Source organism: Chrysemys picta, chromosome 9, assembly GCF_011386835.1.
Source record: "Chrysemys picta bellii isolate R12L10 chromosome 9, ASM1138683v2, whole genome shotgun sequence".
Classification (NCBI taxonomy): domain Eukaryota; kingdom Metazoa; phylum Chordata; order Testudines; family Emydidae; genus Chrysemys; species Chrysemys picta.
This window is the reverse complement of record NC_088799.1, coordinates 34925699-34949631: the sequence shown is the minus strand read 5'-3', so window position 1 is coordinate 34949631 and position 23933 is coordinate 34925699. Positions and strand designations below refer to the sequence as shown.

Genomic DNA, 23933 nt, shown 5'->3' with positions numbered 1-23933 from the left:
CATCAGTGAAAGGCTGTGTCAGGGGAGAGGCAGCACGGAAAGATTGTGGCAGCGGGGAGGCAGTGGGACTCAACACTGCTAAAAATAGCAGTGCAGATGGGGATGGTACTGCTTGAGCATGTAGAAAGCCTGGTAGGGTACACACCCACAGTGTTCAGGCAAGTCTTCACTTGTGTAAGCAGTGCCTCATCATCTATCCTGTTCTTTATATTCATGCTGGGGAGGCATGCAGCATATGTACTCTAAACGCTGCTGCAAGAAGTGTGCAGTGTAGCTGTACCCTAAGGGTTTATGAAATTCAGTGGCAGTGATTCAGAACTCATTGGCAAGGGCTTTAATAGCTTCCCAGTCTCTGGCTGAGAGCTAAGAGTATCAGGAGCTCCAGCCTAAACAGCTGTCAGTTTGGGGGAGATTATTATTAGCTCCCTAGGGTAAAATACCCTCTTCCAGCGTCTTCAGAATTCTATAAAAATGATTTATTTCTGAACTCTTCTCTAGAAGGCTCTTTGTTGGATTATGACCTCAGGGATAGTAGCTTTTCTTTGTTTGCAAAGTTTCTAAGCCAGCAGTTCTCAAACTGTGCTTCAGCCCTGGGTGGCAGCGCTTAGGTTACAGAACCCTTGTCTGAGGCTGAAGCCCATAGGCTTCAGTTTTGACATCCCACCCCCCCAGCCCAAGGCAGCCGGGCTTTGGCAGGCTCAGGCTTCGGTCCCCCCTCCTGGGGTCATGTAATAATTTTTTTTTTCTCAGAAGGGGGTTGTGGTGCAGTGAAATTTGAGAACCCCTGTTCTAAACTAATACACATTCTCAAGTTTATTTTTTTTTGTCAAAATAAGCATTTAGTTTGAATATCGTATTTATTTGTTGTTCCTTCATGTAGGATATATTTTTGAGGTTTTGGCTCAAGCTCTTTGCAGGTTTCAATATTAGATCAAGCAATTCTGAGAGATTTACCTTACGGTCCAAGCCACAATAAAGATTACTTCCCCCATTTCTTTGTTTTGTGGAGCATCTACAAAATACTTAGTCCTGGAAAGCATTAAAGCCCCAATTCTGCCAAGCAATTAAGCACATGCAAACATTAAAGTAAATGGGACATGAGCCCTTTTCTAAGTGTTTTCTTAAATTAGGGCCCTAAAGTATCAGATGCTTTTTTAAAAGTTGAAAAAGAGCTTTTTTTCTGAAAATTCCTGTTTGTTACAGAGAACATCAAATAATGTACCAATTACTCTTCACTCAACATGTAGAGCATCTAAACTTTTTCCCCCCTCTGATAGGTATGGTCTTTCAAACTTGGACACAACACTTGAGGGAACTCCAGATGACATGTCAGTTGTGGATGCTGCTTCCTTAAGAAGACAGGTATTTAAAATAAGCTTGCTGGTGAGATAAAGAAAAAGATTTAGAGTTGAAAATGGGAGAACAGGTTAGATATGTGATTTCTGTATAATTTGCAAAGGAAGAATATCTCTGACATCACATCTGTGGTAATTGGTCATCTCTGTATTCACTGGCGCAATTGCATCTAAAATACTCTGTATTATTCTGGGCATCTCAATGTCAGAGGGATGTTGGCAAATACAAAGGAATTCATAGAAGAATAACAAGTATGGTGTATAGTGGTCTTGAAGGATTGACTGATTGATGAGGAAAGAAGAAAAGAGTTAAATATAGCATGACTATGTAACAGTTAAGAGGAGGGTGACCCAGCTTTCTACAAGATCAGTGCAAATTATTTTCCTATAAAGAACTGAACAAAAACAGGAAAATTTTGTCCTTAGTCAATGAACCTCCTAAACAGTGAGGTTGTGCAATCTAATCTTTAAGAATAATGCATTCTACATACTTTTTTATATATTCTTTAGAGAATCTAGCAGTCTTATACCGGGCACTAAAGCAGACTTTCTTTTTTTTAGATAATCAAACTTAATCGCCGTCTACAGCTTCTGGAAGAAGAAAACAAAGAGCGCGCTAAAAGAGAAATGATCATGTACTCAATTACTGTAGCTTTCTGGCTACTCAATAGCTGGCTATGGTTTCGGCGCTAGACACAGCTCTCCAAAAGATTTAATAGCTGGAAATATAAAAATTTGCAAAAATTTTTGTCTCTAAATGGTATGCTGTTTTATAATCCATGCACTGAGAACTTCTGCCACAGAAAAAGGCTGTAGAGTTACAGTGTTAAAGGGACATTCTGTGACTCAGTAATATTTATTTTTATCAGTTTGTACTCACATACTTACAGTATTGTCCCTTTGCATGTCTCAATGTAAATATAAATAGACTCATTTTGGAAAGGAATTTGCTTCTCTGCTATGTAAGGATGGTGACCTGCAGAAATAATCATTGTCTCTCTTGTGGTAGGAAGAGAATGGATTTGGAAAAGAAAGTCTCTGTAAACAAAGTACATAATACAAGTTGGAGGATTTTTTTATTGTTGTTCTCCTGTTAGATGCAGTAATTTTATGGTTAAACATTATTGCACCAGTTTTCCTTTAGCCAAACTAGTTACAGCAGTGTGCCAGATTTAAAAAAAAAAAAACACAAACAAAAAACCCCCCGCAACCTTAGTTCATGAATATATCCCTCGTTTATGCACATGTACAGATTGAATGAAAGGCATTCTTTGCTAACATGATTCAGCAGATTATCCAGTGTGTAATATGTATTTTCATATTTTAGCTTTAATTTTGCAGATGTTTTTCTATAAAAGACATTTTTAAGCAAGTCTGTCTGTGAGTGATCTAAAGATTATGAAATATAAGGTACCAATGTAGTGTATTTAATAAATCTGTCAAACCAACGCAGAATTTAATGTAAGTTTTTAAATGGTTTTCATTACCTGTCTTATCTTGGGAATTCTTAAACACTGTTTCATTCAAATGTGCAGGAATCCTGTATTTTGAGACAAAAACATATTCTTCCTTCAAAATGCTAAATATACTTCCTCTTCACTTCCTCTAGCCAGGCATCATTTCCAGAATCACTGTCCCAAAACTACTTATCTGTTTCATTACGTAAAACTAGAGATGTTGAGTGTCTTCATAGATGTCTCATCTACGTCTCTCATAGGTAGAAACAAGTTTATTGAATTTGCTATTCATAACATGTTTTCCAATTTGGAAACTTACTGAGATTCAGCATGTGCTTTTTATTTCTTAAATTTTAAATCAATTATCTTTAACTTTAAAAGGCAGCCAAAGAATTTTCTAAAAGGCAAAGGAAGAAAATCTGTAGGGTCTGTATTAAAGGCAAAATATCCTAGCGTTCAGTAATTTCTGGTTGGAAGCAGGTTTCCCATTTTGTTGAATGTTATATGTTCATCACCACCCCACTCATGCACACCCTTTGGGTTTTGTCCACACTGTGCTACAAGCAATTGCCTAGTGTGCTTGTTTATTTTTAGTTATTTAAACAGCCTGGCCTTCCCCCCCTAGTCTTTATCCTTAAAATGTATATGATCAGCTGAGAGAGGGTGGGATGAGATGAGAGTGCAGCCCTTCACTGGCAGTGTAGGCTGTTGATCTAGGACAGCGGTGCGTGCTTTAGAGCTCCTGAGAAGAGTTAACTGGGTGCTGTGCTGCTGTGTGTATTAATGCAGCAACTGCAAAACTGATGTGTGCTGGGATGAGGCAGCACTGCAGCTTTCTGGCCTAAATTGCCAATTATGGTTGGACGTATTCTTGGAGGTTTCATCACATGACATAATCTTTAATTCCTGGAGATTCAAGGACAATCCTGGAAGGTTGGCAACCCTAAATTGGGGTCAGAGCAGTGCCCAGGTGCATATGCCCTTGCCTAGGCAGCTGCTAAGTTATGTCTTCACTACCCGCTGTACTGGTGGGTAGCAATCGATTTATCTGGGATCGATATCATGTCTCGTTAAGACACGATATATCGATCCCTAAACGTGCTCACCATCGACTCTGGAACTCCACCAGAGCGAGCGGCGGTAGCGCAGTAGACGGGGGAGCCACGGCCGTCGATCCCGTGCTGTGTGGACCCCAGGTAATTCGATCTAAGATACTTCGACTTCAGCTATGCTATTCGCGTAGTTGAAGTTGCGTATCTTAGATCGATCCCCACCCCCTAGTGTAGGCCAGCCCTTAGCGAGGGCAGGGGCAGCAAGAGGTTATGGTAAAGGGGCCGATCCCTTCTCTTCCCCTGGTTGTGTGAGTGACCCTGGGGCATCAGGCAGGAACGCGGGCGGGGTCGGCGACTCTGAGCTTGCAAAGGGGGGAGGGACCGGCGTAACCTGAGCTCCTGGAGGCCTGGCCCTGGCCCAGCATTGGGCTAACGCTGTCCCCGCCCGTGCACACGCCGCCCCGGGCGCCCTTGCAGGGTAGAGGTGGGCCCAGAGCACTATAGCTCCCGACAGGCAGGCCTGGGGGGAGGGCTGTGGCTGGAGCAGCGCCTACTGGGAATTGAAGTCCCCAGAGCCGCCCTGTCCCTCGGGCGGGTCACGCGCTAAGGCGCGCCCGGAACGTTTCTCCCCGGAACTGAAGGGCCGAGGGCTGGTTCCCGCGGCCGGGTCTCATGGTGAACTCCTTCCTGTTCCCAGTCCGCGCCGAGCAGCTATGGCCACGGGGCTGTTACTGCGGGCGCCTCGTCGCCTCCTGGCCGCTGCCGGCGGGGCCGGGCGGGCCGCGCTCTGCCTCCAGCATCAGCAGCGCCGGGACAAAAAGCTCTGGCTCCGCGCCTACCTGGAGCAGCAGCGGCTGCGGGCGCCCGCTACCCGCCGGTAAGAGCCGGGTCCAGCGCTCCTGGGTTGGATCCCCCCGGCCCTACCGCCCCGTGCTGGGGGCTCCCTGTCCCCTCCGGGGCCCGGCTCCTTCCCCTGCCTCGTTCCCCGTCGCTCCGTTCTTCCTCGCCCCTTCCCGCTTCTGCCCCCAGCTACTCCCGCTCCCGGGCCCCGAGTCCGGGCGGAGGTGGAGAAAGGTCATTGGTAGGCCCATGCTAGGCTGTCCCGGGTCTCTGCATCCCTTCGCACACACCCCGTCCTGGGGCTTTATCACCATCATTCCTCTTGCTGGACCCCCGCGCCCCATCGGGAACCAGCACAGGGCGTGGAGGCGCCTGGCCCAGACCAACACTGTTGTTTATTGTCACTATTACAGTAGCGTGCGCTGGGTCCTGCCCCCCGCAGCTCAGTTTTAGTGCAGACAAGGTGCATGGGACCCTCGTTCTTCTCGTTCAAAATCCTCCCTCACAGGCTCCTTTTGCATAATGCCAACACAAAACTTGACCATATTTAGAGTGCTGGTGTGCTGAGGCTCTGGCCTATGGCAGGCGTAGCCAAACTTACTGACCCTCTTGAGCTGCATACGACAATCTACAGAAGTTCAAGAAACGGGGCATGTGCCTGCCAGGGCTCGGGGTGTCAGCCACATGGGAGGGCTCTCCCCCCTGGGTCTGAGGCCCAGAATCCCCTAGCCCAGGGGCGGGCAAACTTTTTGGCCTGAGGGCCTCATCAGGTTTCGTAAATTGTATGGAGGGCCGGTTAGGGGAGGGGGTCGTGGCTTAGCCCCACCTCCTATTCAGGAGCGGCGCCAGGGTTTTTGCCGCTGTAGGCAGTAGCGCTCCTCCTCTAAGCATTCGGCGGCGGGGGTCCTTCTGTTCCGTGTCTTCAGGGCACTTCGGCGGTGGGTCCCGGACCGAGTGAAGGACCCTCTGCCGAAGACCCGGAGCGGAAGGATACCTCTCCCTCGGCTGAATTTCCGCCAAGGACAGCAAAATGCCGCCCCCCAAATCCTGCCACCCTAGGCGACTGCCTAGGGTCGCCTGGTGGAAGCGCTGGCCCTACTCCTATTTGCCTCCCCCCTCCACCCCAGACTCCTGCCCCATCCAACCCTCCCCCCCGTTCCCTGATGGCCCCTCGGGACGTCTGCCCCATCCACACACCCCCACTCCCTGTCCCCTCACTGCCCCCAGACTCCCGCCACCCCATCTAACCCCTCCTCTCATTTCTGACGGGCCCCACCCCAGACCCCTGCCCCATCCAATCACCCTTTGTCCCTGTCCCCTGATTGCCCCTTGCCACCCCATCCAACCACCTCTCCTTCCTGACTGCCCCCATTCAACCTCCTGTTCCCCCCCGACCCCTATCCACACCCCCACACCCTGACCCCCACCCTGAACTCCCCTTCCTTCTATCTAACCTCCACACACACACACACACACACACACTCCGTGCCCCCCTACCGCGCTGCCTGGAGCACCGGTGGCTGGCAGCGCTACAGCCACGGCATCAACCACGCAGCACAGAGCACTGGGTCAGGCCAGGCTCAGCAGCTGGGCTGCCCCAGGAGCTCACAGCCCCACCGCCCAGAGCATTGTGCCGGCAGTGGAGCAAGTGAGCTGAGGCTGTGGGGGAGGGGAGACAGCAGGAGGTCCGGGGCTGGGCAGGATGGTCCCGCGGGCCGTACTTTGCCCACCTCTGCCCTAGCCCCACCACTCTGCTGCAGGGCAGAAGCCCTGAGTCAGCCCTTCCCCCCCCCCCCCCCGTCTGGTAGATGGAGAATGGGAAGTTGGGGGGGGGAGGCTCCGTGAGCTGCACTTTAACTGTAAAAGAGCTGCATTTGGCTCTCGAGCTGTGGTTTGGCCTCCCCTGATCTATGGTGCTGAGGCGTATGGTCTCATTGTTTCCTTTTACTCCCCTCTCTGTATCTGTTTATCATTTCTTATCTTATACTTAAATTATTAGCAGTGTGGGGGCAGTGACTGTCTTTTGTTCTGTGTTTGTACAGGGCTAGCACAATAGGGTCCTGATCCAGGGCTCTTAGGGACTATAGTAATGCAAACAACAAATAATAATATTTGGGGGCATGTGATCTGTTGGGAGGAGGTGCTGGCAGCCCTGCATGGCATCTGTCAAAAGGGTTCACACAGGGACATGTCTTTTGAAGAAGGGAGAAGGGCAGGTTAAGGGCTAGCAGCCTCATAGGCTATGAGCTGCAGACAACTTCTTCCCAGCCTTTGAGATGCTATATTTAGAGCCCTGCATGGATACAAAATTTGTGTCAGCATCCAAACCATGATCCGCAAAAACTGTCTGGATGCAGATATCCATAGATTTCAAGGGCTCTAGCAATAAGCCTACTTGAAGATGTCTGAAATATTCTGTTTATTTTTACATTTCCTTTTAATAAATGGTTTCATATCTAAGCTGTTTAGTGGAACAGATGACTATCTGTCTGGAAGATCTGTTCTACTCTTGAGTTCTTTCTCTCTTGTATGATTATAGTTCAGAGAAGCCTAACTGGGATTACCATGCAGAGATACAGGCTTTTAGCCACCGACTACAGGAAACCTTTTCCTTGGACCTCCTCAAAACTGCATTTGTTAATTCTTGTTATATTAAAAGTGAGGAGACCAGACACCAAGAACTTGGGCTAGGCAAAGAAGCGGTTGCCCTCAATCTCCAGGATAATCACAAACTTTCTGAACAAGGGGTATCTCTTTCACGCTCTTACCTCACTCAGTGCTTTGAAGATGCTTATCCAAAGATGCCCTCTGAAGGGATACGAGCCCTCGTTGATTTTCTCACGAGCCAGGAACTTGTGTCTTATGTGGCCAGAAACCTATCCATACAGGATTTAACACTTTGTGCAGAGTTTCCTGTCCCACCCAGTGTGCTGCAGCAGACTTTCTTTGCTGTAATAGGGGCATTGTTTGAAAGCAGTGGGCCGCAGAAAACAGGGATATTTATCAGGGTAAGTACTATTATTTTTATTTCTTTGGCACCTCTCTATGGCTGTAGTGGGATCCCAGTATCAAATTATAAGACCAAAAATAAAAATAATTAAATAGTAGCTTATCTCTGACAGCCAGCAAAAGCCAGACCCCCTACAAACTTATTTCCCACATTCAGGTCTAACTGATATGCATATATGCAAGAGCTAGGAGAAATACTCCACTTAAGGACGGAACCATCTGTTGTGCACATACAAAATGGGAAATGACTGCCTAGGAAAGGGTACTGCAGAAAGGGATCTGGAGGTCATAGTGGATTAAAAGCTAAATATGAGTCAGTATAACACTTGCAAAAAAAGCCAAACAGCATTCTGGGATGTATTAGCAAGAATTTGGTAAGCAAGACATGAGAAGTAATTCTTTCATTCTACTCTACGCTGATTAGGCCCTCAACTGGAGTATTTTGTCCAATTCTGGACACCACATTTCAGGAAAGATGTGGACAAATTGGAGAAAGTCCAGAGAAGGACAACAAAAATAATTAAAGGTCTAGAAAACATGACCTATGAGGGAAGATTGAAAAAACGGAGTTTGTTTAGTCTGGAGAAGAGAAGACTGAGAGGGGACATAAGTTTTCAAGTACATAAAAGGTTGTTCAAAGGAGGAGGGAGAAAAATTGATCTCCTTAACCTCTGAGGATAGGAAAAGAAGCAATGGGCTTAAATTACAGCAAGGGCGGTTTAGGTTGGACATTACGAAATACTTCCTAACTGTCAGGGTAGTTAAGCACTGGAATAAATTGCCTACGGAGGTTGTGGAATCTCCATCATTGAAGATTTTTAGGAGCAGGATAGACAAACACCTGTCAGGGATGGTCTAGATCAGTGGTCCCCAACTCGGTGCCCGCGGGTGCCATGGCGCCCACCTACTGGCTGCCGGACAAACAGCCGCCAGGAAGCGGCAACGTCAAGAAGCGTTACCGCCGAAATGCTGCTGTTTTTTGGCGGCGACGCCTCTTGGCGGCATTTCTGCAGCTGCTTGTCCGGTGGCCACGCTCCTTGGCAGCTAGTCATCCAGCGCCCACCACATGGAAAGCTTGGGGACCACTGATCTAGATAATACATAGCCCTGCCATGGTGCAGGGGACTGAACTAGATGACCTAGAAGTCCCTTCCAGTCCTATGATTCTACTTTACCTAAGCCAACCTCTACTTTTCAAGGAATAGCAACTTACTTATTTATTTAAGTAGCACTATTTGCTTTTGGTCTGATTTGTTAGATATTTCATGGCTGAATCAGTGGCTACAGTATAACTTTTTAAACAGTTATTTGATGGTTAGTACAGTCATGAAACTGTTCCAGAAAAACTCTGCAGTTTCTTAACATTATGCATAGAAAGTCAAATCAGTTCAGAGATTTGTTAACAAGAGTCTCTCTGGAATCGAACATCGAAAGGTTTCTTATTAAAATATATTGTGAGAAGGAAATCATTTTAGCAGTTGCTATCCTTCCAGTTTATGCCATTTACTTACTTCTATTTTGTATCAGAGAAATGTCAGCTAAGAGACATAATATGGAACAACCAAAACCATGTTACTTCTGCTGCATGGCATTCAGATATGTCTGTAGGAAAAAGCAACTATTTAGAAAATTCTGTCTCATTGTTTAAGGGATCATGAATTTCATTCAAAATATCTTGTAATACATTTCTGTATTGGATTTTCTACCACAACTCTGTAGTTAGTTAGCACTTACAAAGCACTCAGTACTGCGTAGCTAATCCCCACATCATCCCTGGAATGCAGGTGGTGGTATTCCCATTTTATAATTGGGGGAATAACAGGGAGAGAGAGATTAAGTGACCTTGCCCAAGCCAAGCAGCAAGTCAATGGCAGAGTCAAGCCTAAAGTTCCAGGGCTTGGGTACGCTAGCTAGCTTTATAGCCATGATTCAGCATTGGTTCTATTTCTCCAGTGGTAGCAATGGTAGAAGCTGCAGTGTTCAGAGGACTTGAACATGAATTTTTTCCACTGTTGTCTAAACCACCCAAGTCCTGTCTATACTACAGCATCCACTGTCGCTGTCACCAGTGGTGAACTGGAGCTACAAGATATGCTAATTTAGTTGCGGCCTAGGAATTTCAGCTTGTACTGCCTTTCAGTACAGAACAACAGGCAGCAGGCTAATTGGAGGGTAGTGGAAGCCCTGCTGGTCTCATAACTATGTTAAGAATTAATTTTTTGTAGTTATCCTTCTTAATGCTATTATTTAGCAAAATATTTGAAGAGAAACAAAAAGTGAAGTGTCTTTAATCTTTTTGCAAAACAGTTTGTAAAGACTATTTTAATGTTAAGTCCTAGCAATTTGAATGTCTCAGATGGTGAGAGGTCTCATTGTAGTTCTCAACCATCCTATATAAGCCCTGAGTAGCACTTTCAATATTTGTGATTTTAATCTGGATTTTGTGAAGGCTTTTATTTTCCAGGTGGCCTGATTCCAGTTCTCCCTTTAATTAGAATCCCTTATATGGCAGTGATATTTAGCCTTGGGTGGTTTCTTAATGTAATTTTGAATAAAGGAGTGACCCAGCTAAAAGTGAATTAAAATCTAAAGTGCCTCACAAGCACAGAGCAGTCAAAGTACCATTTATTTCAGAAATGTACATTTAGAAAACGCAAAATATCCCTACAGGTTCGTTCATAAGAATTCTGTAGGAACTATAGCTAGGGAGTTACATGAGTATGTATTTTGGCACATGGGTTGGCACCAGATCCGCTGAGCTGTGTTGTCTTTCACTATAAGAATGCATGGGAGACTCTGGTACCATAAAAATTCATCAACCTTAATTTAAAGGCACACTGCACATAGCGAAGCTAGCAACTTACTGTTAACTGCTCCTCTCCTCCCTTCCCCCTTATATTACTTTTGTTGGCAGGGACACCAGAGCATTCATTCCCCTTCCTTTCTGATAATTGTAATGTTTTTGTCCAGGACTTCTTAATTCCTCAGCTGATTGGAAAAGACCTTTTTGAGATCTGGGATGTTATAAACCCAATGGGTTTGCTATTGGAGGAACTGGCCAAGAGGAATATGTCTCCTCCAGAACCAAGACTTACCAGGCAGTCAGGAGCCAGTACAGTTCTTCCACTGTACTTTGTTGGATTGTACTGGTTAGTAAAACGTTCATCTGAAGTCAAACGGATTCCAGTTTTGGGGGGAGGGAGGAAGGAAATGGTCTGTTTTTCACAAGTAAAAATAATTTTAGAAGAAAGATGCAATTTATGCAATGACTTTTATATAAACGTTTGAGGATTGACATGTTTTTTCTCATACAGATGTATAAAGAGACAGTCCCTGTCTCAAGGAGTTTATAATCTAGTATAGACATATGCAGTACATTGAATGCAGGTGCAAATTTTAATAGGGTTCTTGCAGATGTTGTTGAACAGCTTTGAAAAAGAATGAAACTGTCCTATGCTTCAGGGGTAGCATGGGAGGAGGATGCAAAAGGGAAGTGGGATTGACAAGAGAATCCTCGAAGTACAAGAGTTACTTTAGAGTATTTAAGGCCAAATCATGGCCTCATTTATGTTGCCATGAAGATTGTTTCTCTCCTAATTGAACTATTTTTGAATAAATCTATTGCTGAACTGTGTAAAGAAAGGACACTTTAAAATGATTGTTTACAAGGAAAAGAGAGAGGGATATCACGATGATGTACTTGTATATTTTTTTAAAGTTCTAACAGAGATTGGATAGTTCAGGCAATTGGTAATGGAATGTGAATCTGAATTAACACCGTTGTACTTCTTCAGGAATTCAGTGTAATTCTTACTTGAGTGTCCATCAATAAGTATATACGCATGTATGGGGGGGAGGGATAGCTCAGTGGTTTGAGCATTGGCCTGCTAAACCCAGGGTTGTGAGTTCAATCCTTGAGGGGGCCATTTAGGGATCTGGGGCAAAAATCTGTCTGGGGATTGGTCCTGCTTTGAGCAGGGGGTTGGAAGGGACCTCCTGAGGTCCCTTCCAACCCTGATATTCTATGATTCTATGTACGGTTGCCCAAAAGACCACTAAAATCTAAATGTTTTCCCTCCAGTAAATATGAAATGCTGGTTAGAGGACTCCTATCATATATTAATGGTGCACGGTGGTGTTCACAATTTTCTCATGAGGACATTTACTTGATATTTTTTTTTCTCCCAGCGATAAGAGGCTTATAGCTGAAGGTCCTGGCGAAACAGTGTTAGCTGCAGAGGAAGAAGCTGCCCGTGTGGCACTGCGGAAACTGTATGGATTCACTGAGAACAGGCAACCGTGGGACTACTCTAAACCAAGAGAGGGATGGAGAGCAGAAAAGGCTATTAGCAACACTTAGACAACTAAGCCTACTTCTTCTCTCTATCCACAAAAGCCATGTTCTCCATGCTAAGTATAAATGTGTTTTCAGAAAAGCAAACTTCAGCAATTCAGCTCTTTGGTATAAAGGATATGTTTTGAAAATTCCAGCCATCCATATACGTTTAGAATTCTCCAAACTTGAATAGATTTATTTCCTTCTGTAAAATGTTTCCTATTATAAAGTAACTGAGGAAAATGTGATATTTCTTGTCAGTAACAAAGCAGGAGGGTTTTCCCCACTGAGTTCCCACTATTTGTCTAAGAACTTGATTATATGTCCAAGCACATAACTCTTAAGAATGTATTGTAATCTGTGACTGCCTTTTTTTTTTTTTTTTTTTTAAGCAAACTGTCTCCGTATAGGAAAAAAACTTATGTACAGGTATCTGGACCAGTTTTGAGAGTATTAACAACAAATTAGCATTGAATTAAAAATGTAACATTAGCATGAGACGTGCATCTGAAGTCAGTTGGCCTTGAGTTGTGGTAAAATCCACAGATCAGAATACAGGATATGCTCTGACATCAGTTGCGTACACTGATGCTGTTAAGGCCTTACCAACAGTTTGCTTGCTAATTTGGTAATTTATTGTTCATTTGCCGTAGACATTTGCCATTTGTTTCTAGACACTGAAAGAGAGCGTATTCTTAATTAGAAAAAATTGTGTTTGGAGTGACAGGGAGGAAAGAGCTTAAGTTTCTACATGATATAAAAGTAAATCAACAGAGTACCTTCTTTTCTTGTTGGCCTGGTGACTGCTAATATTAGGTTGACAAAAGATCTTGGTGCTTCATATTCGCTAACTTTTTGTTTCACCCATCCAATAGACTTCACCCCTTCTTTTGAACGGCTCAGACTGAACAGTTTTCTAGGCCTGCACAATATTGGATTATATGAAAATCTATTTGCCTTTGCACCACCCCTTTCTAACACTCAAAACATTTGGCTCAAAAAGCTGCTTTAATGAGGATGCTACTATATCATTACATGCTCAATACAGTCTGATGGTTTAGCAGTGGGTACTGGTGATCATACAGAAAATAACTTTTTTTCCGTTTGACATTCAAAATCTGTTGTGTGCAGTTGAATCTCTGAAAGTTTGCATCTGTACATTCCCAATGTGAATAAAAGATTTGCATCTGGAATTCATTTTAGTCTAACTCGTCTTTATCAAATAAGTCTGTGATTACCTACAGTTTGGAACAGGGGTAGTCAGGCAGGACTAGATAACTCAGGTTTGGTTTTGTGATATGGAGCTTTTCATCTCAGTCACCAGTAAGACTCCACTCCAGGTAAAATGGTCATTTATGGCCAAAATCTGATCTATGCATGAAACTCCCATAAAAGGAGAGAACCAGCATAGTGGTGTTGGTGGAGGGAGTCTGAATGTGTGGGAAATTCAGAGGATAGTTCACTGGTGCTCCCTTGCCTGATACCATGCTGATGGTACTTGAGAAATGCATTCATTAGGTGAATCTACTTGAGCAGTTATGGGTGGCTGTGCTGCCTGACGGAGGGGGCAAGTAGCCATATGTATCTGCTGGCCAAAACCCCAGTGTAGGGTGGGGGAGCAGTGGCAAAGCAGGTACAAAATCCTCCACCGTCCTGAGATTGCAGTAGTGACTGTGAAACAGCTCTATAGCCTGGGCATGAGAATTCCATCCCACAATATCCACGGAGCTCCCTAGTCAAGTCCTACTGACCAGGGCTGTTTTTCAGAGATGAAGGTTTGGCCCTAAGATATAATAAAACTGTAGCCTAGTTAGTCAATTCAAAGAAAGCCACAAATCTGTCATTGTTCTGACATGTATCTCTGCACATGTGAAACGCTTGCGAGTAGATAAGTGTAGTCTTTCTGCTTGCTTCTAGTACTGCAATTTACTTATGTGGAAAAAATAGTTTCTGACTAAAATGCACAGCATCATGGTCAATATAGCTTGTAATGAGAGTAATAAGATATGGGCTCAGGAAGGTCTGGTTGCCTACCTTAGGTTTATCTGAAAAATTACAGCTAAAGAAAATACTGCTCTCACTATGACAAACTTGAGGTCCACTGAAAAAGAATAGACATCTACCCACAATGCAGCACTCCATTCAGAATGTATGATAGCATCTGAAAAGAGGAAACTAGTTCATGCTTCTATTTTTCAATTGTGCAGTATTTCTGTTTTAAAAGGACTCTCAGAATTTTTACCCCCAAAAGGTGGGTGGGGGTGTGTGTGTGTGTGTGTGTGTGTGTGTGTGTGTGTGTGTGTGTGTGTGTAAAAGAAAACATTTTGCCAGCAGATTGGCTTTTAAAAAGAACTGCATGAAGCTACTCCACAGTTCAGAAAATTGGAATGTCATAGTAGAAATGAGTTTGGAGGGTGAGTGCAGGTGGAAAATGAATGGTGCGGGGTATATTGAATTTATTGTGTAATAAGTATGTGGAATTGCTCCAGTCAGAAGCCTGGATTTATGAGTAAAAGACAGTTTGGGAACAGATGAAGTGAAATGGAGACAGAATTAAGGAAGGAAGGAAGCAGAGGATTTAAGGAATGAAACAAACAAAATGAAGATATTAAAGCAAGAACGTTTCAATTGGCTTTGCAGTGTTTCATATGCCACATGTGTATGTCTTTTTCAAACAACCTGGTGAAGTGAGGCTTCCTTTACTCTTCAGAAAAACAGTTACACTGATCTGAGATGTAGGGTAAGCAATTTTTAGCCCTGGACCAGTGATGGTTTAAGGCAGGGATAGGCAACCTATTGCACGTGTGCCGAAGGCAGCATGCGAGCTGATTTTCAGTGGCACTCACACTGCCCGGGTCCTGGCCACCGGTCCGGGGGCTCTGCACTTTAGTTTAATTTTAAATGAAGTTTCTTAAACATTTAAAAAACCTTATTTACTTTACATACAACAATAGGTTCGTTATATATTATAGACTTATAGAAAGAGACCTTCTAAAAACGTTAAAATATTACTGGCACGTGAAACCTTAAATTAGAGTGAATAAATGAAGACTCGGCACACCACTTCTGAAAAGTTGCCGACCCCTGGTTTAAGGTGAGAACTAACATTGTAAGAGTTAGGCCATTGGAAAGCCAGGGAAGCCTAAGTTTCCAACAGGTTATTGTTTCTAGCTCTGGAAGATCCCGAGATGATGTACTTTAAAACTAACATTATTATGTCTAGAAAGGCTGCTCTGGTAATTGAGGTTTCCAAAATGTTATTTTTCTTTTCCTCTGAGACAGTAGGACTCATACGCCGGATCCAGTTCCTATTCAGGTTAATAGGAGTCTTTCCATTCATTTAGACAGAAGTTGGGTAGGACCCAGGGTATATACAGAATACCCAGTGGTGGTGTGTGTTTTTTTTTTTTTTTTAAAGATTTCATTGGTTTTATGAGTTTGTCATAATTTGCAGTAACTCAGGTCTAGTAAAAGCTATCCCAAACTCATGTTAATAAAAGCTTAAGCCCACACCACCCCATTATGTATTATTTCACAGGTAGCTAATGTTTGGAAAGCAAGAGCTTTACATTCCCCGCCCCCCTTTTCAAATCAAATGTTACAATGCTGTATTATGTGGGTCAATAGCTCAGCACCCAAAATAACCCTGTCATAACAGACTAGAGTGTGAATATATGATGACTGAAAAGAGGGTTTCTGGTTAAAAAAAAAATATTAGTTTTCAGCTTCCAAGAGTCTGAGCTAGACTGCAATTCAGCAAAGCAGTTAAGCACATACCTAATGTATTTAGTTTAGTGGGACTAGCATGTGCTTAAATGCTTTATAGGACTGGGATAATTCACATGCTTTAAATTAATCATATGCTTAAGTGTTTTGCTGAAATCAGGCCATAACAAATATCTAGGGGGAAATATCTTTAAAACACTTTTTCAAAAGACCCTTGTCAGTTTCTACAGAGTCTGATAAAAATGCTCATTTCCTCTGAAAATGGAGATTACAGGAGTGATTGTGCATGACTGAAGTCAGTGGGAATTTTGCCACTGGCTTCCATGGGTGTAGGATTACTTCCATGGATGGAAGGAGCCATGTAACTAGCTGGCAAAAATTCTGATTGCATATATTCAGCACAACTGCATAGCTCGCATTCAGCCAATGTATCCTCCCTCATATAATTTCTCATGGGACAGGCCGAGAAGATAGTAAATCAAGCAGCTTCTAAAACATATATGTCACTTTAAAAAAATCAATACAGTCCATTACTGCAATCCAATTCCATTATCACTGATGTTCATTGTGGAAATTATCATGGCCACTAAATTAACTTGGCATGAACTAAGGATGTGTTAGATACTTAGCACTCACGGAAATATATAATCTGTTAAAATCACCTAATTAGTCAACTTGTTACATTTTTCTTTATACTGCACTTTCTTAACTCTTTCAAACCTCACATTTAGTAAGGATTATAATACAGTTACAATTAATACATCAGGTCACAGTAATAATTTCTTGTATACATAACCTGCAATATTCAGTGTCATCTGTATTTTAACAATCAAATTTGCCTAAAGCACAGTATTCTGTGTTGGTTCTTTTCCAGTTTCTTTAATAAATAATACCCTGCCTTGAACTTTCTATTGATATTTAACATGCAAATATACATTAGTGTGGATTTAAGTCAATTTATAAATATATAAAGTGGATTGAATATCAGTGGTGAAATCTTGACTCCACTGAAGTCAGTAGGGAGTTTTGCTGTTTGGAATCAGAAATTCATCCCTAAGATCAAATATTCTGATTGTGATTCATCTCTCCTTATATGTAACCATGAGAACTCTCCTTCCTTTCTCTCACCATATTATTAAGCTGACTTTATTTTAAAAAAGGGAAGATACTTTCTCTTGTATTGAAGTCCTGGCTGGGCATCTAAAATGAATAAATTGCTGTTGCGCACAGTACTTTGTGCACTTTTAACAAGTTATGTCTGATCTCAAGAGTTGCTGGTGCTGCACCTTAAACCATTCATTATCACAACCTCTGCTCTGTACATACCCCTATTCTGAAGATGCAACTTGCTCTGATTTTGGCAGCCAAAGACATTGCCACTGCAAGGAGCACCAATAAATCACAGAAACAATAAATAAAAGGGTCACTACTTTTCATTTTGAATTTTCTAATTTTATAGAATAAAAAAGTCAAAATTAAATCTTTTGTCAAAACACTTTTTAAAAAAAAAATTGGAGAGTTTCAAAATTGGGTTTTGTTCTGATTTGGAATGAAACTAAATTTCAAAATCTGTCGCAAAATGGAATTTCTGTCCTCTACAGAGCTAGTTTTGAAGTTTAAAAAATGCTAGCAAGATTTATGGGGCCAACTGTTTGATAGCTGATATTTTCTTTAAAGCCCCAGCTCCTGGAGTCAAGTGATTACATGGGAATTTCAGCCTTCGTTCTTTTAAAATGTAAATTTCCAGCTTTTGTGGTTTCAGAGAAAACTTGAAAATGTGAACTCAAAAGGTTAAAAAAAACATTTTTTAATTTTAAAAATCCCTTACGATTTTTAAGACAGTCTTCTGATTTTTTTTTTATGCCTGAGTCCTGAACACTTGGAGCTGGTAATATAGTAAGAAGTTCCGCTCATTAAACAAGCGTGATGAAGTCAATGCTTTCTTCCTGCCTAACATAGATAACTGGTATTACCCTCAGTTTAGTCTTACCTCCTCGGTCTCAGTCCATTTTATCGGTTCTAAAAAGCAGTTTCATAGGCTAACACGGGTCGGCAACCTCGGGCACGCAGCTCGCCAGGGTAAGCACCCTGGTGGGCCGGGCCAGTTTGTTTACCTGCCGCGTCGGCAGGTTCGGCCGATCGCGGCTCCCACTGGCCGCGGTTCGCCATCCCAGGCCAATAGGGGTGGCAGGAAGCCGTGGCCAGCACATCCCTTGCCCGCGCCGCTTCCCGCCACCCCCATTGGCCTGGGACGGCGAACCGCGGCCAGTGGGAGCCGCAATCGGCCGAACCTGCCGACGCGGCAGGTAAACAAACTGACCTGGCCCACCAGGGTGCTTACCCTGGCGAGCCGCGTGCCCGAGGTTGCCGACCCCTGGGCTAACATACTAAAGTTTTGAAATATTCCACCTGTTATTCCCATCCCACACCATAGACTCAAGAATTCAACGCTAACTCTCACCCTCCTAGTTAGTACCTTGTCTGCCTTTTAACAGCTGAAACATACATGAGCAATAAAAAAGCAATTCAGGTGTTTATCATCTAATTTAATTGGATTAATAACATTTCCTGATAGCCCAGCATAATATTCAGTGCTAGAACTGGAAAATCTTCTATTTGCTTCATCAAAAATTGTGGGAAGACAAATTTTTGTAGTGCAGAATGCTTTCAGCTTCTTCAGATTACACCAGTTTGCCATCTTTTTAAGAGCTGCACTATTTTCACCAGCAAAAAAAGGTGACAAAAGGCAGTCTTAACACAGGCTTTTCCATATTGCATCAGACCATGGGTTTGATTGGTCTATCTAAGAAGTCTTTGTCTCCTGCCTTCTGTAGCAGTCAATACCCAAATGTTAAGAAAAAGTAGACAGAACAAAACCTTATACATAGTACACCTCACCATTTGTGTGAGGTTTTACATGGGAGGGCATGGAAAGGTGCTTTGTAAACCATGCCAATAATGAGCTTACATCTGTAAGTATGAATTTTGATTAGCCTTATTTTAATGCCCCCTCCAAATACCTTTAAAGTCACTGGAAGAAGAAGGAAGTCTTCAGACTCTTGCAGCCTGAGGTTTCCCCCTGACTTGCCAGATTGATTTCAAGGCAAAGGAGCCCTCTGTGAGGGGATGGAGGGGTTAACATCTGTTTAGCTGGTGAACAAGCAATCAACTCCAGCACAGCTGCCCCTTTCCAGTCACTGCTACTCAATGAAAGGGCCAAAGGAATGGCTGTTTGGGAGACAAAGGAAGGAGGCTGCTTTGGGGAAGGTAGGGCTGACATCCAAAGGTCATAAGAATGGGTGAGAAGCCCCAGCTGGGGAATTTTTCTGTTTACTGCTGATCATGTTATATTATTTTACTTTCTTGATATAATCACTAATCCCTGAGGAAAAGACCTTGGTGCCTGCCACTGACGCAGTGTGCTGAGTCATTGTGCTCCCACCCTTCCAGCTAACCAGTTATGTCTCTTGATTTATTATGCATGTGACATCACAGAACAAATGGTCAAAGCTAACAACATAGATATGTTATCATCCTTACTGATGACACTAATAACAGTTTCTAGCTGTCGTCTAACAAACCCTTATATTGCTGTCACGGTGAAAAAACACAGAGATTAAATCTGTTGTAAACAAGAAGAGTCTTTCTTTTAAAATGCTGCCCTCTTCCTGGGTTTATAATCTGACCCTACAAATCCACCTTTGAGTGAAGCTTGGTATATACAAAACACATTGTGCACATGAGTTAGTCCTGTGGGGAAGCCTACACAGTCTGTGCACCAAGCCACCAAAAGACAATCCGTGGAGCAGCTACAGAAGTAAGGGAGTTTATGTAATGGGGTGCAAGAAGGCTAGGAAGGAACCTTGTACTTGCTCCATTGCCACATACTATAGAGCTTCTAAACATGCATCCTGAGCCTCCTTCTTGTTATGTTCACAGTATACACACAGAGAAATTAGATAAAAACTGAAATACTCTTGCAGGAAGGTGGCAACATAACACAATGTTATGAATTCAGAATTCAGGTTAGAATTCAGAACACCCAAGAACCCAAATAGAGAGAAAAATCCTGGCAAATCCCTCAGGCAGAGAGGCAAAACACACCCCATCTAGCTTTAAGCAGGCTCTTTCCAGACAGACTGTGCTCCCACTCCCACTCTTTGCTAGTCCAGTGCCATTTAGCCCAGCAGTTCTCAACCAAGAGTCCAAGGCCCCTTACAGCAGTGGTTCTCAACCAGGGGTCTGGGCCCCCCTCGGGGACCATGAGCAGGTTTCAGGAGGGCTGCCAAGTAGGGCCAGCATTAGACTCGCTAGGGTCCGGGGCAGAAATCCGAAGCCCCACTGCATGGGGCTGAAGCCTGGGGCCCTGAGTCCCACCATCGGGGGCTGAAGCCAAAGCCTGATCAATATAGCTTTGTGGGGACCCTGGTGGAATGGGACCCCGGGCAACTGCCCAACTTGCTACCAGTTATTGTGACACAGGTGGGCCATGGAGTTTTTATAGCATGTTTGGGGAGGGGGCTCAGACAGAAGAAGGTTAAGAACTCCTGCCTTAGGGAACTGCAAGCAGGTTTCAGGGCCCGGGGACCCAACAAACAGGGCCAGCATTAGACTCACTGGGGCCTAAGACAGAAAGCTGAAGCCCCACCGCCCTGAGCCCCACCACTCAGGACAGCAGCTGAAGTCTGAGCAGCTTAGCTTTGTGGGGCCCCTGTGGTGTGGGGCCCACAGCAATTGCCCTGCTTGCTACCCCCTACCGCCAGCCCTGGCTTTTATATGCAGAAAAACAGTTGTTGTGACACAGGTGGGCCATGGAGTTTTTATAACATGTTGGGGGGGCCTCAGAAAGAAAAGGTTGAGAACCCCTGCTTTAGCCTACAAGCAGGACCCAGAACCCCTCCCACACCCGCTGCTCTTTGAGTGTGTCTACACTGCAATTAGACACCCATGACTGGCCCATGCCAGCTGACTCCCGCTGTGGAGCTATTTAATTGTAATGTAGACATTCAGGCTCAGGCTGCAGCCTGAGGTTGAGGACCCTCCACCTCGCAGGGTCTTAGAGCGCAGACTGCAGCTCCAGCCCGAGCTCGAATGTCTACACGGCAATTAAACAGCCCCTTAGCCTGAGCCCCGCAAGCCTCTGTCAACTGGCACAGACCAGCTGTGGGTTTTTAATTGCAGTGTGGCTAAACCAGAGGTGGGCAAAGTACAGCCCGCAGGCCGCATCCGGCCCACCAGCCATTTTAATCCGGCCCTCAAGCTCCCACTGGGGAGTGGGGTCTGGGGCTTGCCCTGCTCCAGTGCTCCACCCAGGGAGCAGGATCAGGGGCCACACCACGCGGCTCCCAGAAGCAGCGGCATGGCTCCCCTATGGCTCCTACATGTAGGGGCAGCCAGGGGGCTCCACTCTGCAAGCTGCCCCCACAGCTCCCATTGGCCGGGAACTGCAGCCAATGGGAGCTGCAGGGGCAGTGCCTGCAGACAGGGTAGTGTGCAGAGCTGCCTGGCTGGACCTCTGCCTAGGAGCCGTAGAAGGGACATGCCACTGCTTCTGGGAGCCACTTGAGCACCACCCAGAGCCTGCACCCCTGAGTCTCCCCCCGCACCTCACCCCGATCTCCCTCCCACCCTCCGAACCCCTAGGTCCCAGCCCAGAGCACCCTCCTACACCCCAAACTCCTCATCCCTAGCCCCACCCCAGAGCCTGCACCCCCAGCTGGAGACCTCATTCCCCCCCCCATTCACCCACCCCAGCCCAGAGCCCCCTTGTGCACCCTGAACTCCTCATTTCTGGCCCCACTCAGGAGCTCTCACTCCCTCCCACTCTCCAACGCCAATTTAGTGAGCGTTCATGGCCCGCCATACAATTTCTATTCCCAGATATGGCCCTCGGGCCAAAAAGTTTGCCCACCCCTGAGATAAACCCTTAGAGCAATAGTTTGCAATTCCAGCACAGTTCTCAGTACACTACACATCTTCCCCCGATTAAGTTACTGCCACTTGCGGCCGCCGCCAGCCCTGCGGCAGCTCCCCGGCCCCCCATCTGCCCTGAGGTGCCCCCCCCGCGGCAGCTTCCCCCCCCCGGGGAGCCGTGCGGCAGCTCCCCACCCTAGCTCACCTCTGCTCCGCCTCCTCCCCGAGCACACCGCCCCCGCTCTAATTCTCTTCCCCTCCCAGGCTTGCGGTGCCAAACAGCTGATTGGCGCCACAAGCTTGGGAGGCGGGAGAAGTGGAGCAGTGACGGCATGCTCGGGGAGGGGGCGTAGCAGAGGTGAGCTGGGGTGGGGAGCCCTGCGGCAGCTCCCCGCCCTGAGGCACCCCCGCGGCAGCTCCCCCCCCCCCCTCGGCCCGAGGAGCCGTGCGGCAGCTCCCCACCCCAGCTCACCTCTGCTCCGCTCCTCCCCGAGCACACCGCCCCCCCCTCTAATTCTCCTCCCCTTCCAGGCTTGCGGCGTCAAACAGCTGATTGGTGCCACAAGCCTGGGAGATGGGAGAAGTGGAGCAGCGACCGCATGCTCGGGGAGGGGGGGCGTAGGAACGCTGTAAAAAAAAATTGGGGGCACCGCTTTTTGGCACCCCCAAATCTTGGCGCCCTAGGCAACCGCCTAGTTTGCCTAAATGGTAGCACCGGCCCTGAGTGTTCCCAGTAAAGTAAATAGAAAGTTTAACTATTCATGACAGTAAGGTCTATGGTCCCCAGTTCATCAAAGTACTTAAACATTTGCTTAACTTTAGGAATCTAAGTACCGTATATACTTGTTCATTAGCCCGTTCGTTTATAAGCCAACCCCCCAAGATAGTTAGGTAAAAATAGCAAAAACTGTATGACCCTTTCATAAGCCAACCCTATATTTCAGGGGTTGGCAAACTTTGGCTCCTGGCCCATTAGGGTAAGCCTATTCATCAAACTGCTTAAGAGCTTTGATAAATCAAGGGAAATAGGGAGGGTTTAAAGAATGGGATTCCAAAATTTCTCAACATTAGCTTAACTCTGTTCCCAATGGTAAAACTCAAAGCTTTATATTTGGCATGTGCCTGTTTCCAGCTATCAGCATCTGTACACGTAAGTGGTATGTTCTGCTCAAAAGCTTGTATTGCAAAATTTCTGCCTCTTGTTCTCCTTTTTTCTGAGGCTTGGTCTACACTATGAGTTTAGGACGAATTTAACAGCGTTAAATCAAATTAACCCTCCACTCGTCCACACAACGAAGCCATTTACTTCAACATAAAGGGGTCTTAAAATCGATTTCTGTACTTCTCTCCGACGAGGAGAGTAGCGCCGAAATCGACATTGCCGGTTCGAATTAGGGTTAGCGTGGATGAAATTTGACGGTATTGGCCTCCGGGAGCTATCCCACAGTGCACCATTGTGACCGCTCTGGACAGCAATCTGAACTCGGATGCACTGGCCAGGTAGACAGGAAAAGCCCTGCGAACTTTTGAATTTCATTTCCTGTTTGCCCAGCGTGGAGAGCACAGGTGACCACGCAGAGCTCATCAGCACAGGTAACCATGCAGTCTGAGAATCGAAAAAGAGCACCAGCATGGACCGTACGGGAGGTACTGGGTCTGATCGCTATATGGGAAGAGGATTCCGTGCTAGCAGAACTACGTTCCAAAAGACGAAATGCCAAAAGATTTGAAAAAATCTCCAAGGGCATGATGGAGAGAGGCCACAATAGGGACTCATATCAGTGTCGCATGAAAGTTAAGGAGCTCAGACAAGCCTATCAAAAAACAAAGGAGGCAAATGGTCGCCCTGGGTCAGAGCTGCAGACATGCCGCTTCTACGCTGAGCTGCATGCAATTCTAGGGGGGCCGCCATCACTACCCCACCTCTGACTGTGGATTCCGAGGAGGAGGTAATCTCAGCCATGCCTGAGGATTCTGCTGACAGGGAAGATGAGGAGGAGGAGGAGGAGGAGGAGGAGCTTGTGGAGAGCACACAGCACTCCGTTCTGCCCAACAGCCAGGATCTTTTTCTCAGCCTGACTGAAGTACCCTCCCAACCCTCCCAAGGTGGTATCCCAGACAATGAGGCCATGGAAGGGACCTCTGGAGAGTGTACCTTTGTAAATATAAAACATGGTTTAAAAGCAAGCGTTTTTTAATGATTAATTTGCCCTGAGGACTTGGGATGCATTCGTGGCCAGTACAG

The 23933-nt window shown here is 45.3% G+C and overlaps 2 protein-coding genes across 16 annotated transcripts in view; both read left to right on the top strand.

Moving 5' to 3' along the window:
• Positions 1 to 2803, top strand: part of MFF (mitochondrial fission factor) — a 35829-nt gene extending 33026 nt beyond the window's left edge. For all 15 annotated transcript variants that reach the window (XM_065558003.1, XM_065557999.1, XM_065557993.1 and 12 more), the window contains 2 exons: positions 1278 to 1362; positions 1917 to 2803. In XM_065558003.1, the coding sequence (XP_065414075.1) occupies positions 1278 to 1362; positions 1917 to 2048 (217 nt within the window). In that variant the 3' untranslated portion in view covers positions 2049 to 2803. The remainder of the gene's footprint in view (positions 1 to 1277; positions 1363 to 1916) is intronic.
• A 1604-nt stretch (positions 2804 to 4407) lies between these two features.
• MRPL44 (mitochondrial ribosomal protein L44) lies at positions 4408 to 13246 on the top strand. The gene is made up of 4 exons (XM_005282587.5): positions 4408 to 4741; positions 7244 to 7712; positions 10684 to 10862; positions 11902 to 13246. The coding sequence occupies exons 1-4, from the start codon at positions 4578 to 4580 to the stop codon at positions 12071 to 12073; spliced, it is 984 nt and encodes a 327-aa protein (XP_005282644.2). The 5' UTR covers positions 4408 to 4577; the 3' UTR covers positions 12074 to 13246.
• The last annotated feature ends 10687 nt before the right edge of the window (positions 13247 to 23933 follow it).

Coding starts and splice junctions, on each gene's coding strand:
- MRPL44 (XM_005282587.5), top strand. CDS start 4,578: ATGGCCACGGGGCTGTTACTGCGGGCGCCTCGTCGCCTCCTGGCCGCT. Junction 4,742..7,243: donor CGGGCGCCCGCTACCCGCCG/GTAAGAGCCGGG, acceptor GTATGATTATAG/TTCAGAGAAGCCTAACTGGG. Junction 10,863..11,901: donor TACTTTGTTGGATTGTACTG/GTTAGTAAAACG, acceptor TTTTTCTCCCAG/CGATAAGAGGCTTATAGCTG.